The sequence below is a fragment of the Kogia breviceps genome, chromosome 19 (assembly GCF_026419965.1).
Source record: "Kogia breviceps isolate mKogBre1 chromosome 19, mKogBre1 haplotype 1, whole genome shotgun sequence".
Classification (NCBI taxonomy): Eukaryota; Metazoa; Chordata; class Mammalia; order Artiodactyla; family Physeteridae; genus Kogia; species Kogia breviceps.
In genome coordinates, this window is record NC_081328.1 from 43,790,753 (window position 1) to 43,803,889 (window position 13,137).

Consider the following 13,137-nt stretch of genomic DNA (forward strand, 5'->3'; position numbering starts at 1 on the left):
TTACGTGTGGAATCTAAAAGAAAACCAAATGTGAATTCCCTGGCAGTCCAGTGGTTAGGGTTCTGAGCTTTCACTGCCGAGGGTGTGGGTTCAGTCCCTGGTCGGGGAACTAAGATCCTGAAAGCTGCATGGAATGGCAAATAAAAAACAAAAATTACATCAACATAAAAAAGGCCATATATGACAAACCCACAGCAAGCACCATATTCAATGGTGAAAAACTGAAAGCATTTCCACTAGGATCAGGAACAAGACAAGGATGTCCACTCTTGGAACTCTTATTCAGCATAGTTTTGGAAGTCCTAGCCACAGCAATCATAGAAGAAAAGAAATAAAAGGAATACAAATTGGAAAAGAAGAAGTAAAACTGTCACTCTTTGCAGATGACATGATACTATACATAGAAAATCCTAAAGATGCCACCAGAAAACTGCCAGAACTAATCAATGAGTTGGGTAAGGTTGCAGGATACAAAATTAATGCACAGAAATCTCTGGCATTCCTATACACCAACCACGAAATATCAGAAAGAGAAATTAAGGCAACACTCCCATTTGCCATTGCAACAAAAAGAATAAAATACCTAGGAATAAACCCACCTAAGGAGGCGAAAGACTTGTACTCAGAAAACTATAAAACACTGATGAAAGAAATCAAAGACGACATAAACAGATGGAGAAATATACCGTGTTCTTGGATTGGAAGAATCAATATTGTGAAAATGACCATACTACCCAAAGCAATCTACAGATTCATTGTAATCTCTATCAAACTACCAATGGCATTCTTCACAGAATTAGAACAAAAAAATCTTAAAATTTGTATGGAAACACAAAAGACCCCGAATAGCCAAAACAATCTTGAGAAAGAAAAATGGAGTTGGAGGAATCAGGCTCCCCGACTTCAAACTATACCACAATGCTACAGTAATCAAGACAGTATGGTACAGGCACAAAAACAGAAATATAGATTAATGGTACAGGATAGAATGCCCAGAGATAAACCCATGCACATATGGGCACCTAATTTACAACAAAGGAGGCAAGAACATACAATGGAGAAAAGACAGCCTTTTCAATAAGTGGTGCTGGGAAAACGGAACAGCTACATGTAAAAGAATGAAATTAGAACACTACTTAACAACCTACACAAAAATAAACTCCAAATGGATTAAAGACTTAAATGTAAGACCAGACACTATAAAACTTTTAGAGGAAAACATAGGAAAAACACTCTTTGACATAAGCTACAACAAGATCTTTTTTGACCCATCTCCTAGAGCAACAGAAATAAGAACAAAAATAAACAAATGGGACTTAATTAAACTTAAAAACTTTTGCTTTTAAGCAAAAAGCAAAGGAAACCATAAACAAGACAAAAAGACTACTCTCAGAATGGGAGAAAGTATTTGCAAATGAAACAACAGACAAAGGATTAATCTCCAAAATATATAAACAGCTCATGGAGCTCAATATCAAAAACACAAACAATCCAGTTTAAAAATGGGCAGAAGACCTAAATAGACATTTCACTAAGGAAGACATACAGATGGCCAAGAGGCACATGAAAAGATGCTCTACATCACTAATTATTAGAGCAATGCAAATCAAAACTACAATGAGGTATCACCTCACGCTGGTCAGAATGGCCTTTATCAAAAAAGGTAGAAACAATAAATACTGGAAAGGGTGGGGTGAAAAGGGAACCCTCCTACACTGTTGTTGGGAATAGAAATTGATACAACCATTATGGAAAACAGTATGGAGGTTCCTTAAAAAACTTAAAATAGAACTATCATATGACCCAGCAATCCCACTGCTGGGTATATATACCCTGAGAAAACCACAATTCAGAAAGAGACTTGCACCACAGTGTTCATTGCAGCACTATTTACAATAGCCAGAACAAGGAACCAACCTAGATGTCCATCGACAGATGAATGGATGAAGAAGATGTGGCACATATATACAATGGAATATTACTCAGCCATAAAAAGAAATGAAATTGAGTTATTTGTAGTGAGGTGGATGGACCTAGAGTCTGTCATTCAGAGTGAAGTAAGTCAGAAGGAGAAAAACAAATACCGTATGGTCACACACATACATGGAATCTAAAAAAATGGTACTGATGAACCTAGTTGCAGGGCAGGAATAAAGAGGGAGACATAGAGAATGGACTTGATGACATGGGGTGGGAGGGCGAAGCTGGGCGAAGTGAGAGTAGCATCGACATGTATACACTACCGAATATAAAATAGTTGGCTGGTGGGAAGCAGCCCCATAGCACAAGGAGATCAGCTCAGTGCTCTGCGACCACCTGGAGGGGTGGGATAGGGAGGATGGGAGGGAGGCTCAAGAGGGAGGGGATATGGGGACACGTGTATGCATATGGCTGGTTCGCTTCGTTGTGCAACAGAAACTAACATGGTATTGTGAAGCAATTATACTCCAATAAAGATCTATTAAAAAATTAAAAAACAAAACAAAACAAAACAAAAAACAGGCTCATAGATACAGAAAACAAATGGGTGGTCACCAGAGAGAAAGGGGTGGAGAGGGGTACAAAATAGGTGAATGGGATTAAGAGGTACAAAACTCCAGTTATAAAATGAGCCACAGGGATATAACACACAGCATAAGGAATATGGCCAATAATATTGTAATAACTCCATATGGGGACAGATGATTAATAGACTTATCATGGTGATTATTTCATAATGTATGCAAATGCCAAACCACTATGTAGAACACCTGAAGCTTACATAATATTGTACATTATACTTCAATTTAAAAAATTAAAATAATGTATCTTATAATCCAAAAAAGAAGACTATACAAATTCATAGAAACAGAAAGTAGAACAGTGGTTGCCAGGGCCTGGGGGCAGGGGAAAATGGTGAGTTGTTTGTTTAATGGGTATAGAGTTTCAGTTTTGCAAGATAAAAAGTTTTCGAGATTTGTTGCAAAACAGTGTAAATGTAACACAACCGACTGTAAAACATTTAAAACCGTACATTTAAAACCGGTTAAATGGTGAATTTTATGTTATGTGTATTTTACCATAATTGAAAATTTTATTAATACAACATTATAAATCAACTATACTTCAATAAAGTTAAAAATTAAAAAATTAAAAAGACTATAAATCATTTATGTCAAGAAATATGAAATAAAGTAGACCAAATCTTAGAAAAAATAGAACTTACCTAACTTGATTTAAGAAGAAATAAAAAGCCTGAATGGTTCTACAACTATTAAAGAAATTAAATCCATGCCACAGCTAGAGAGAAGCCCGCACACCACAAAGAAGAGCCCGCGAGCCACAACGAGAGATCCCACGTGCTGCAACTCATGCCGCAACTAAGACCCGATGCAGCCAAATAAATAAATAAATATTTTCTAAAAAAAGATGAAATCTTGCCATTTGTGACAACATGGATGGACCTTGAGGGCATTATGTTAAGTGAAATAAGTCAGATGGAAAAAGACAAATACCATATGATTTCATTCATATGTAGAATATTAAAAACAAACTAAAAAAACAATTAAATCCATAATTTGAAATCTTCCCACAAAGGAAATACCAGGTCTAGATAGTGTTCCAGAAGTTTAAGTAGAGATAATTTTAATTTTATAAAAACTCTTTCTGAGAATGGAAATTGCAGGAACACACTCTAACTCTTTCTATGAGGCCAGTGTAACCTTAATACCAAAATGAGACAAGAATAGGATGAAAAAGGAAAATTAGAAGCCAGTCTCACTCATGAATATAAATGCAACAGTAAGAAAACTACAAACAAACCAAATCTAGCAGTATATTAAAAGTACTAGACATCATATCCAAGTTGGGCTTATCTCAGCTATGCAAAGGTGATCTAACAACAGAAGAGAAATCTACATGTGTCATTTATTATTGTTGGTAATAGTAAACTTTGGTGCTCTATATCACATTACTTCTGCCCTCCTCTGACATCCGCTGTATTTACAGCGCATAATTTCCTGCAAGCTTAGACTCACCTTATGTTCCAGTGTCTCACCTCAAGCTTATATCATGTTGCTTTTTGCTTTTTGCCTCAGGGTCTTCTTCAATGGCTTTAGGAGTCACTTATCTGCCAGTTAGTGTTTCCCAGAAGCATAGGAGAGTTAAGTTCTCTAAGATGAAACCCTTTCATCCCTAAGATGAAACAGGAGCTGGTGGATACATGCTCCAGTCTCCTTCTTTTGGGGAAGGCAATTCTGGGCAGCATCCTGTAGACTTATCAGAGGTCCCCACAGCCTTGAACTTCCTTTGCCTACAGCTGCAACAGCAATTATGCATCATTAATTGGCTTTTTCTCCTTCCCTGTTTCAGTCTCTTTGCTCCTTCGCTCCCTGCTTCCTGGCATCACCTCTCAAATAATCTACCTGAACTGAAGTCCTTATTCCAGGCTTTATTTTTGAAGGAGTCCAAACTAAAAACTTACATTAATAGATTTAAGAAGGAAAAAAAAAAACTATGATCATCTTAACAGATGTAGAAAAAAAAAATGATGGTATTCAACATCTTTCATGATAAAAGCTCTTAGCAAACTAGAAGGAAACTTCCTGGATGGCCTGGGCCCACGTAGCCCATGGCAGGGAGGCAGCCCCATACCTCTAAGTTGGTTGTGTGGTTGACAGAGCAGGGGAGGGAAGAGAAAGGACAAAAACAGGAAACAACCAGAAAACAATAGGCCGGTGGACCGAGAGAGAGACGCAGATGTGAGCTCCGCAGAGCAGGGACCGTCTGGCTGCAGGGAACTCTGGGCATCTCCGGCCCCTGGGCTTGAGGGAGGCCAGGGAGGGGTGGGGAGGCCCCGGGAGGGGAAAGGACAAGAACTCAAGTCTTGATTGACAGTCCATCCCAAGCCCTTTCCACTCGGCCACAGCCGCCACGAGGGAAGCGAGGGGGAGCAAGGAATGTGAACTTACCTGTCATCTGCTACAGGGCGTGGCTGCGATGGGGAGGGAGGGTGGCCAGGGGTCCAGCTTCCAGATGCTGCTTGTGGCAGGGCTGCCACCCGTTCAGCAAGTATAATCAGTCTTTGGCCCAAACTCCCCTCTCAGGAGTCACGTGCTTCCTGTCCCAGCTGCGACTTCAGACTAACCTCACTTTCAGTCCATTACCTCTTGTTTTAAACTCTGTTAAAATATGCACCCTGTAAAATTGACCATTTTAACCATCTTTAAGGTCCAGCTCTGTGGCATTAAGTCCATTCACACTGCTGTGCAACTATCACGACCACCACCCCTCTCCAGAACCGCCATCCCTCACCATCATCCCAAACTGAAACCCCTCTCTTTTCAGCACTGACTTCCCCCTCCCCCCAGCCCCTGGCAGCCACTGTTTTACTTTCTGTTTCTCAGCTGGACTGCTCTAGGGACCTCACATGAGTGGAATCTCATGGTATTTGTCTTTTTGTGATTGGCTTATTTCACTGGGCATGATGTCTTCAAGGCTCATCCATGTCATAGCATGTGTTAGAATTTCCTTCCTGCGGGCTTCCCTGGTGGTGCAGTGGTTAAGAATCTGCCTCCCAGTGCAGGGGACACGGGTTCGAGCCCTGGTCTGGGAAGATCCCACATGCCGCGGAGCAACTTAGCCCATGAGCCACAACTACTGAGCTTGCACTCTAGAGCCCACGAGCCACAACTACTGAAGCCTGTGTGCCTAGAGCCCGTGCTCCACAACAAAAGAAGTCACCGCAATGAGAAGCCCGTGCACCGCAACGAAGAGTAGGCCCCTGCCCCGCTCATGGCAACCGGAGAAAGCCCACAGCAACGAAGACCCAATGCGGCCAAAAATAAATGAATAAATTTATGAAAAAAAAATTTCCTTCCTTTTTAAGGCTGAGTAACTCCACCTTGTCCGAAGACACCCCATTTTGTTTATCCACTTATCAGTCAATAGACACGTGGGATGCTTCCTCCTTTTGGCTCTTGTGAATAATTCTGCTGTGATCATGGGTGTACAAACATGTCTTTGAGTCCCTGCTTTGAGGCAACTCAAACTCTTTGAGGCAAATACCCAGAATTGGAATTGCTGGATCATACGGTAGTTCTACGTTTAATTTTTTTTTTTTTTTTTTTCTTTCGGCTTGCAGGATCTTAGTTCCCCGACCAGGGATTGAACCTGGGCCCCAGCAGTGAAAGTGCCGAGTCCTAATCACTGAACCACCAGGGAAGTCCCTCTCCAGTCTCTCTTCTGATGTGTGGTTTCTGCACTCCTGGGAGCCTTTGATGAATGAGACAGTTCCAGGATGAGTTGCCCTCTGCACCCCTGCAGGAGGCTTGTCATTTTCACAGAGCCGGGTCTTCCTTGTATCTGACGTGCCCTGCCACCAAAAACATCTTCTTAACAACTAAGGACTATCGTGTTCTCAGATCTTTTCACATCGGCCACCTCGCCTAGCAATTTAAAAAACCTACCCTGGCAGAGTAGCTTTGTACCAATAGGCAAAAAGTATCAAAGCTGGGAGCAGAGGTGGGTGCTGGGCTCACCCACAAGCAGAGGTTTTGCTCCCACAGCTCAGCCCCTCAGAACTACCACTGAAACTCCCGGCTCAGCAAAAACACAGATTAGATCATGTCAGGGACCAACAGGACAGTCGAGGCCACGAATGCTGAAGGTCTGCTGGCTTTGAAGCGACCCCTCTTGGTACGTTTGTGCCTTGATTTCTTCACAGAAGTTCTTTTGAGATATTCCTGTCATACTGCTGGTCAAACAAAGCCAATGTAGAATGTTGGGTGGGGACGTCACAGCAAGGCTTTGAGGGGCCCTTGTGACTTTACAGTTTTGATAGCATCTGTCGTAGACACAAATTAGGGTGCGTGTCTCATTCATCTTTTCCCCAGGAGTTATGTCTGGACTTATCTTTTTTTAAGGGGAAGCCCTCCTTTCTCTGTTTTTTTTTTCTTTCTTTCTCTATTTTTTACAGGTTTTCTGGGGCCCTTCTGTCTTCCCACTTCATCCCACCTTCCTGGTCAAATGATTTCCAAGGTTGGCATGATGGTACCCAACCTTCAGGTCTTCTCTTGATTTTGTTCTGTTTTTTTAAAACAAGTTGGGGAAAGAGAGCCTTTTCCTCCTGGTTGTAGAGGCTGGAGGACAGACACTGCCTAAGGCTGTGCCTTACATTCACGGGGGGAGGTGGGTTTGCAGGAGGTGAGGAGTTCAAAATGCACAGAGTAGAGGGGAAAATTTTCTGATGGTATCCCAGTTACTGGTTCTAGCCATTCCTGAGGTCCATTCCTGCAGATTGGTTTCCACGGGCCACTCCTTTCGCCTCTTTTTGCTTATGCCAGTTTTAGCTGGTTTCTACCCTGTGCACCCGGAGTCCAGAGTAAGAGACCATGAATCATGACAATGAACCCCATCCGTCAACAAAGGAATGTTCCAGAACAAAACCGCACATGGCCTGTACTGGCCCTGGCACCAGTGGCTTAATTTGGTGCTGGTTCTTCACAACAAGAGGGTGAGTGATAAGACACCGGTTAGAGAAACACCTCCACTACATTGTGGTTTAAGCTCTAGGAAGTAACATGGCACTTTGACAACAGCTTTTCTGATGGTTATTTGTTGAAAGACAAACTGCAGAGCAATGAGGAAAATATGAATACAAGTGTGTACGTAGTTCACCGCAGATCGCTGTGCCTGACGCACTGCTCCTTCACAATTTAGACTTTGGGTTTTTTTTTTAAATAAAGAAATGAATACATTTTATTAGAACTTGTTATAAATATCTTTTATTCTCAGAGCTGAAATGCTAAGCCATTATTTAAATTTTATCTCCATTTTTTATTAGTTATCTATTCTATACATATTAGTGTATATATGTCAATCCCAATCTCAGACTTTGTTTTGTCAGAGATAGCATCTCGCTGCACTCGGGCACTCCTCGGTCCAGGGGAGTAAAGAGAGAACTGCCTGGAAAGAGATTGTGGGTGCTTGAGGCCATGTGGCAGGAGCCCCGACAGAGCCCCCCAGCAGCTCACTTGGCATCAGGTCCCATAATCACTAATCGGAGCTGGGCCTGTAATAACCTGGAGCAGGGGGTGGGGAGGAGGCCCGTGAGACCTCCCTGCTGGCTAAGCACATCCTACCTTTGGAGATGGGGGCACAAAGAGCGAAAGGGCCCAGGAGGTGGGCTTGAGGCTGGACTCCCAGTGGATCTCACTGACCAGTCCCCTGTCCAAGGGCTCTAGACCCAGTCACCATCACTATTTCTGACTCTCCTAAAATACAGGGCACCCAGTTAAATTTAAAATTTCAGATAAATAATTTTTAGTATGTCTCAGATATTGGACATTGCAAGAGTTACATAGTGCGTGTGTATAGATATACATATGTATACGTATGTATGTGTATATGTTGGTTTTTTAAGCTCTCCAGGTGATTCCAGTGTGCACAGTTGTGAGAACCAGCGCTCAGGGTGGAAGAACAGACAGCCGGGTGAGAACTCGCACAGGAACCCGGGGACCGGCACGGAGGCGTGGACCGGTTTGGTGTGGGGGTGACAGGGGTTAGAGGGCACAGAGGGCACACGAGGGGCAGCAGACACCCGCAAACCCCCGACACTCAGCGTGCAGGAGGGAAACACTAAGGGGGGGGGGGTCCATCTTCAGAAGGGAGGGCGTTGTCTTTCATGTTCCAAACAGTGTTATACTCCCCCTGGACGCCGAAGCCTGATTGCAGCCGGGTGTGAAGCCCCCGAAGCTCTTTCCACTCGGGCAGGGTTCCCATTCTTGACAGCAGAGCAGAACCACCTATGCAGCTTTTCGCAGTGCAGCTTCTGGGTCCACCCCAGAACCGCCCAACTATAACCCCATGTGCCCGCTTTAAAAGCTATACAGGGACTTCCCTGGTGGTCCAGTGGTTAAGACTCTGCGCTTCCAATGCAGGGGGCGCGGGTTCGATCCCTGGTCGGGGAACTGAGATCCCACATGCTGCGTGGTGTAGCAAAAAAAAAAAGAAAAATCTACAGACATTTCTGATGCATCATTTGGGCCACTACCCCCTCCTCAACTCCCCTCTCCTCCTCTACCCATTTTGTGGCTTCTGAGCAAATCACTTTTCATGTCTGTTTATATCCTTCCCTTCTCTGCTAAGTTTCTGGTGCCTTCCCCTTTGAACCACCAAGAACAGATACAATAACTGTTAATTAGACTTAAGCTAGGGGCTTGGTTTTATGAGAGACATGTTTCACAGCAAATGTTCTCAAACTTTAGCTTATATCAGCATCACTGGAGGGCCCCAGCCCCAGAGCTTTTCATCGGGGTGAGGCTTGAGAATTTGCATTCCTAACAAGTTCCCAGGTGATGCTGATGGTTCTGGTCCTGGGACCACACTGTTTTTGTAAGAATGAAAAGGTGTTCTCACTTTAAATAAAGTCAAGGTAATCACAACTACAAGTAGAAACCAGAGATTTGGAGTAGAAATGCTGGCCAGGGCCACGGAAGGCTAGTGCTTCCTAGAGCAGGCTGTAGGCTCACTGGCCTGTAGACTGAATGACAGAGATTGTGGGGTCAGTCTAGCAGAGTGGAGTTACAAGGAACAGTGCATGAATCTCTGCTCAGCCCATTGCTGGCTGTGTGACCTTGGGCAAGTTGCTTAACTTCTCTGAGCTTCAGTTTGCTCATCTGTAGAATGGAGTCATGCTTCTTATGTATGCCTACTATGCATGGTAATTGAGTAGGCATTCAGCAGCAAGAGATTCAAGTCCAGGCCATTGGGATCTCGCAACCAAGCTCTAATGCCCTCTCACCCACCTCACAGCCCCCTTCAAAGGCTTTTATAATGATTTACAAAACATTGGGTCAGAGCCTGGCACACGGTGAGCACTCAACCAAGATTGTGGTGGTTGTTACAGCTGGTGCCTGGACACAGACTTTTCTCTGTCCTCATAGGCTATGCTCAAGAACAGCCTAGTACGTGGCTTGACTACTGCATGGGTCTACAGAGTGTCAGACCCCAAGATCACCCCCATACAGGGAGGGGCCCGACATATGATGTTATGTTATACAGGTTATGTTTAGTCCTCGAGTGAGAAAAGTTTGTGAATACGTATTACTTAGAAACCTACTGGCTCATGAAGGACTTGAGTTGTTTATAAAGTCAGGCCCTCTGGTCTTCTTTTTGGACCCCGGCCCCCTCTCATGGGGAGCTACCCTGCAGAGTGGGGAGGAGGAGCCAGTAGCTGTGGCAGGTGACCTGCTGAACTAAGATGTTGGGGTGCCAGGAGGAACAGTGACTGCACATGACGCCATCTAGTGCCCACAGTGAGCAAGTGTCCTGCCACCCAGTCTAAAATGGATGACCATTAGGTCAGCTGTAGGTGACATTCCTCTACAATCACAAGGAGGTCTAAAATGAGCTGGGATCCTGAGAGAATATTTTTAAAGGGGGTCATCTATGTAGATGCAGCAAGTTTACCCATAAACATCAAACAGCCAAACAGCTGAGGGAGGGCAAGCCTGAGAGGGTCTCTCATAAAAGGGAGAGAACGTTCTCTCTGGAAAGCATGGATGTCAGGGTAGCCAGCTGCCCTTTTCTTCCTTTAACCTTAACTACAAGGGGGAGAATAAACTGAGATGCTTTACTAGGGACTCAGATGGGAAACTGAACCCTTTCCTTAGGAAGTATGTCAAAGACAGCTCCTTGGCTTGTTAGAGAGAGCAAAGGCAAAAATCCAAGAGACATACTCTTGTTTTTTCACTGTGAGGCTGTTTTCTTTTTTTTTTTTTTTTTTGTGGTACACAGGCCTCTCACTGTTGTGGCCTCTCCCGTTGCGGAGCACAGGCTCCGGACGTGCAGGCTCAGCGGCCATGGCTCACGGGCCCAGCCGCTCTGCGGCATGTGGGATCTTCCCGGACCGGGGCACGAACCCGTGTCCCCTGCATCGGCAGGCGGACTCTCAACCACTGCGCCACCAGGGAAGCCCCGAGGCTGTTTTCTTTTGGGGACTGAATATTAGCTTAAGAAATATTTGAGTATAGTCAAAGATCACTTTTAAAAAATCAATTAGAGCACAGGGAACTATATTCAATATTTTGTAATAACCTATTAGGGAAAGGAATCTGAAAAAGTATATATGTATATATACAAATGTATACATATATATATAAAACTGAATCACTGTGATGTACACCCGAAACAAAAAAGATATTGTAAATCAACTATACTTCAATTAAAAAAATTTTAGTTAAAAAAAATCAATTAGGTATTACCAGGTGTTTATGGTTTTAACGATTAGAGTCTGTGTCCAGGGTCAGAGGTGACAGCCACGGGGTCTGGGCCCAGTGGCAGCAATGGACCTGGTTGAGTTAGTTCAGGGGCTTGAACCTGGCCTCCCTGTCCCCCAGCTCTGGGCAAGCTCTGCAGCTGTAATGAGGCCACCCAGCCACAGTCAGGTTCTGTCACAACAACAGAGAACCGCCTCAGTTCCTCTTGTAAATAAAAGGGCTTCAGTCATTGGTGAGGTCAAGGGCCCAGCAACCTCCTGGGGCTTCTGAGCCACTTCCCCATAATGATCCAATCAGAACCGCAGGGTGAGTTAATCCACCCACGTGCAGAGTCCTGGGCCTCTTCAGCCTGAGGTATAAGCTGCTGGGTTCCCACCAGCTCCTGAGCTTTCACCCATTTCCAGATCAGTGCTCCCCTTCCCTCAAAGTCTCCCCGTTTGCCCCCTGAAACGTGTTTTACTGGAGAGAAATTTGCCCACATCCCTCACCCCTGCACAGACCCTCCCTTTGTTTTCTTGTCCCGACTGGAGCCGGGCCCCCCTGTGAGGATGCCTCTTCCCCCGTTCCTCGTCTCTCGGGGCTGGGCGGGCATTGGGTACCGGCCGGCCCCTCATGGCTTTGGCGTTCTGGAAGCAAGCCCTCCCTCATGTGCCAGCTCTGCATCTCAAGGCCATTTCCCATACCTGGAGTTCGTAGCTGTTCCTCCTACCTGGGGTTCATGGAGGACTTTGGCTCTTCCTGTTTCCCCCTACCTCCCCCACCCCTGACTCCTGCTGTCACCCTGGGCAACCACTATGTCTACCAGAAGGCCCACCTGAGCGCCAGCATCTGCTCCATTCCTCAACTACAAGTCTTTACCTCCATCCTACCAGCCACCCCTTCAGTCACATCTTACTTTGTCACCATGCAATACTGCTTCCCTCCAAATTCTTCATCTACAGAATCTTCTCTGACTGCATCCCTGTCTCCCTCCATCAGTCTGGACCCCAAGGCCAACCACTCTCCCATCCATGCCCCCAGTGTCCCCTCTTTGCACCTGCTGTACCCACACGGTATCCCCCATCTCCAAACAGACAAGGTTTCCTCTGCAGGCTGCAGCTCTAGCCAAGGTTGCCTCACCTACAGATATGCATAAGTGAGATGTAGCTAAGGAGGGCAGATTTACCCAACAGAACCAGAGAGAGGCTTCAACTTGGAGACTCAGGGAAGGAGGGTGGAGGTTAGGAGTGACATGTGGGAACTGGATTTAACTAGAAGTTGGTTCATAGAACATTTGACCCTTCCTCCTTACCCCCGATGTAGAGGGGCAGACAGCAGTAGCCAATCCTGAGGCCAATGATCAGAAGATTCTTCTCCAAAGACACTTAAGAACCCCAGAGCAAAGACCTCTGCAAGTTGGCATTTAAGGGTTCCCATATGGTTACCTAAAAACAGAATTCATCAGTTGACAAGCTCTACCCACCAACATGGGGCCTCAATCACCTTTTCATGGCTTCATTTTCAAGTGTGTGTAACCTATCAAGGATCATCAGACATTTAAGAAAATCTGCAAGTTGGGAAAGATCAAGATAAACAAAAATGATCTCAAAGGATACAGAGATAATACAGGGAACCGAAAAACACTTTATAAAAAAGTCTATTTGTTTTCCTCAAATACTAATTTCCCCATAAGAAAGGGACAGGAATCAAGAACTCTTGGAGATTAAAAATGAAGCTGAGGGGCTTTCCCAGTGGCGCAGGGGTTAAGAATCCGCCTGCCAATGCAGGGGACATGGGTTCGAGCCCTGGTCGGGGAAGATCCCACATGCTGCAGAGCACCTAAGCCCGTGTGCCACAACTACTGAGCCCGCGCTCTACAGCCCACGAGCCACAACTACTG

The 13,137-nt window shown here is 44.9% G+C and overlaps 1 protein-coding gene across 4 annotated transcripts in view; it reads right to left on the reverse strand.

The window, feature by feature from the left end:
* ICAM2 (intercellular adhesion molecule 2) overlaps positions 1-13,137 on the reverse strand; it is a 32,821-nt gene that overhangs the window by 8,476 nt on the left and 11,208 nt on the right. Inside the window, exon 1 of one of the 4 annotated variants that reach the window (XM_059046981.2) lies at positions 4,950-5,176. The exons of 2 other annotated variants lie outside the window; for them this stretch is intronic. In XM_059046981.2, the coding sequence (XP_058902964.1) occupies positions 4,950-4,956 (7 nt within the window). In that variant the 5' untranslated portion in view covers positions 4,957-5,176. Of the gene's footprint in view, positions 1-4,036; positions 4,059-4,949; positions 5,177-13,137 lie in introns of those variants that run through there. One more of the 4 variants, XM_067022210.1, reaches the window with a different exon arrangement.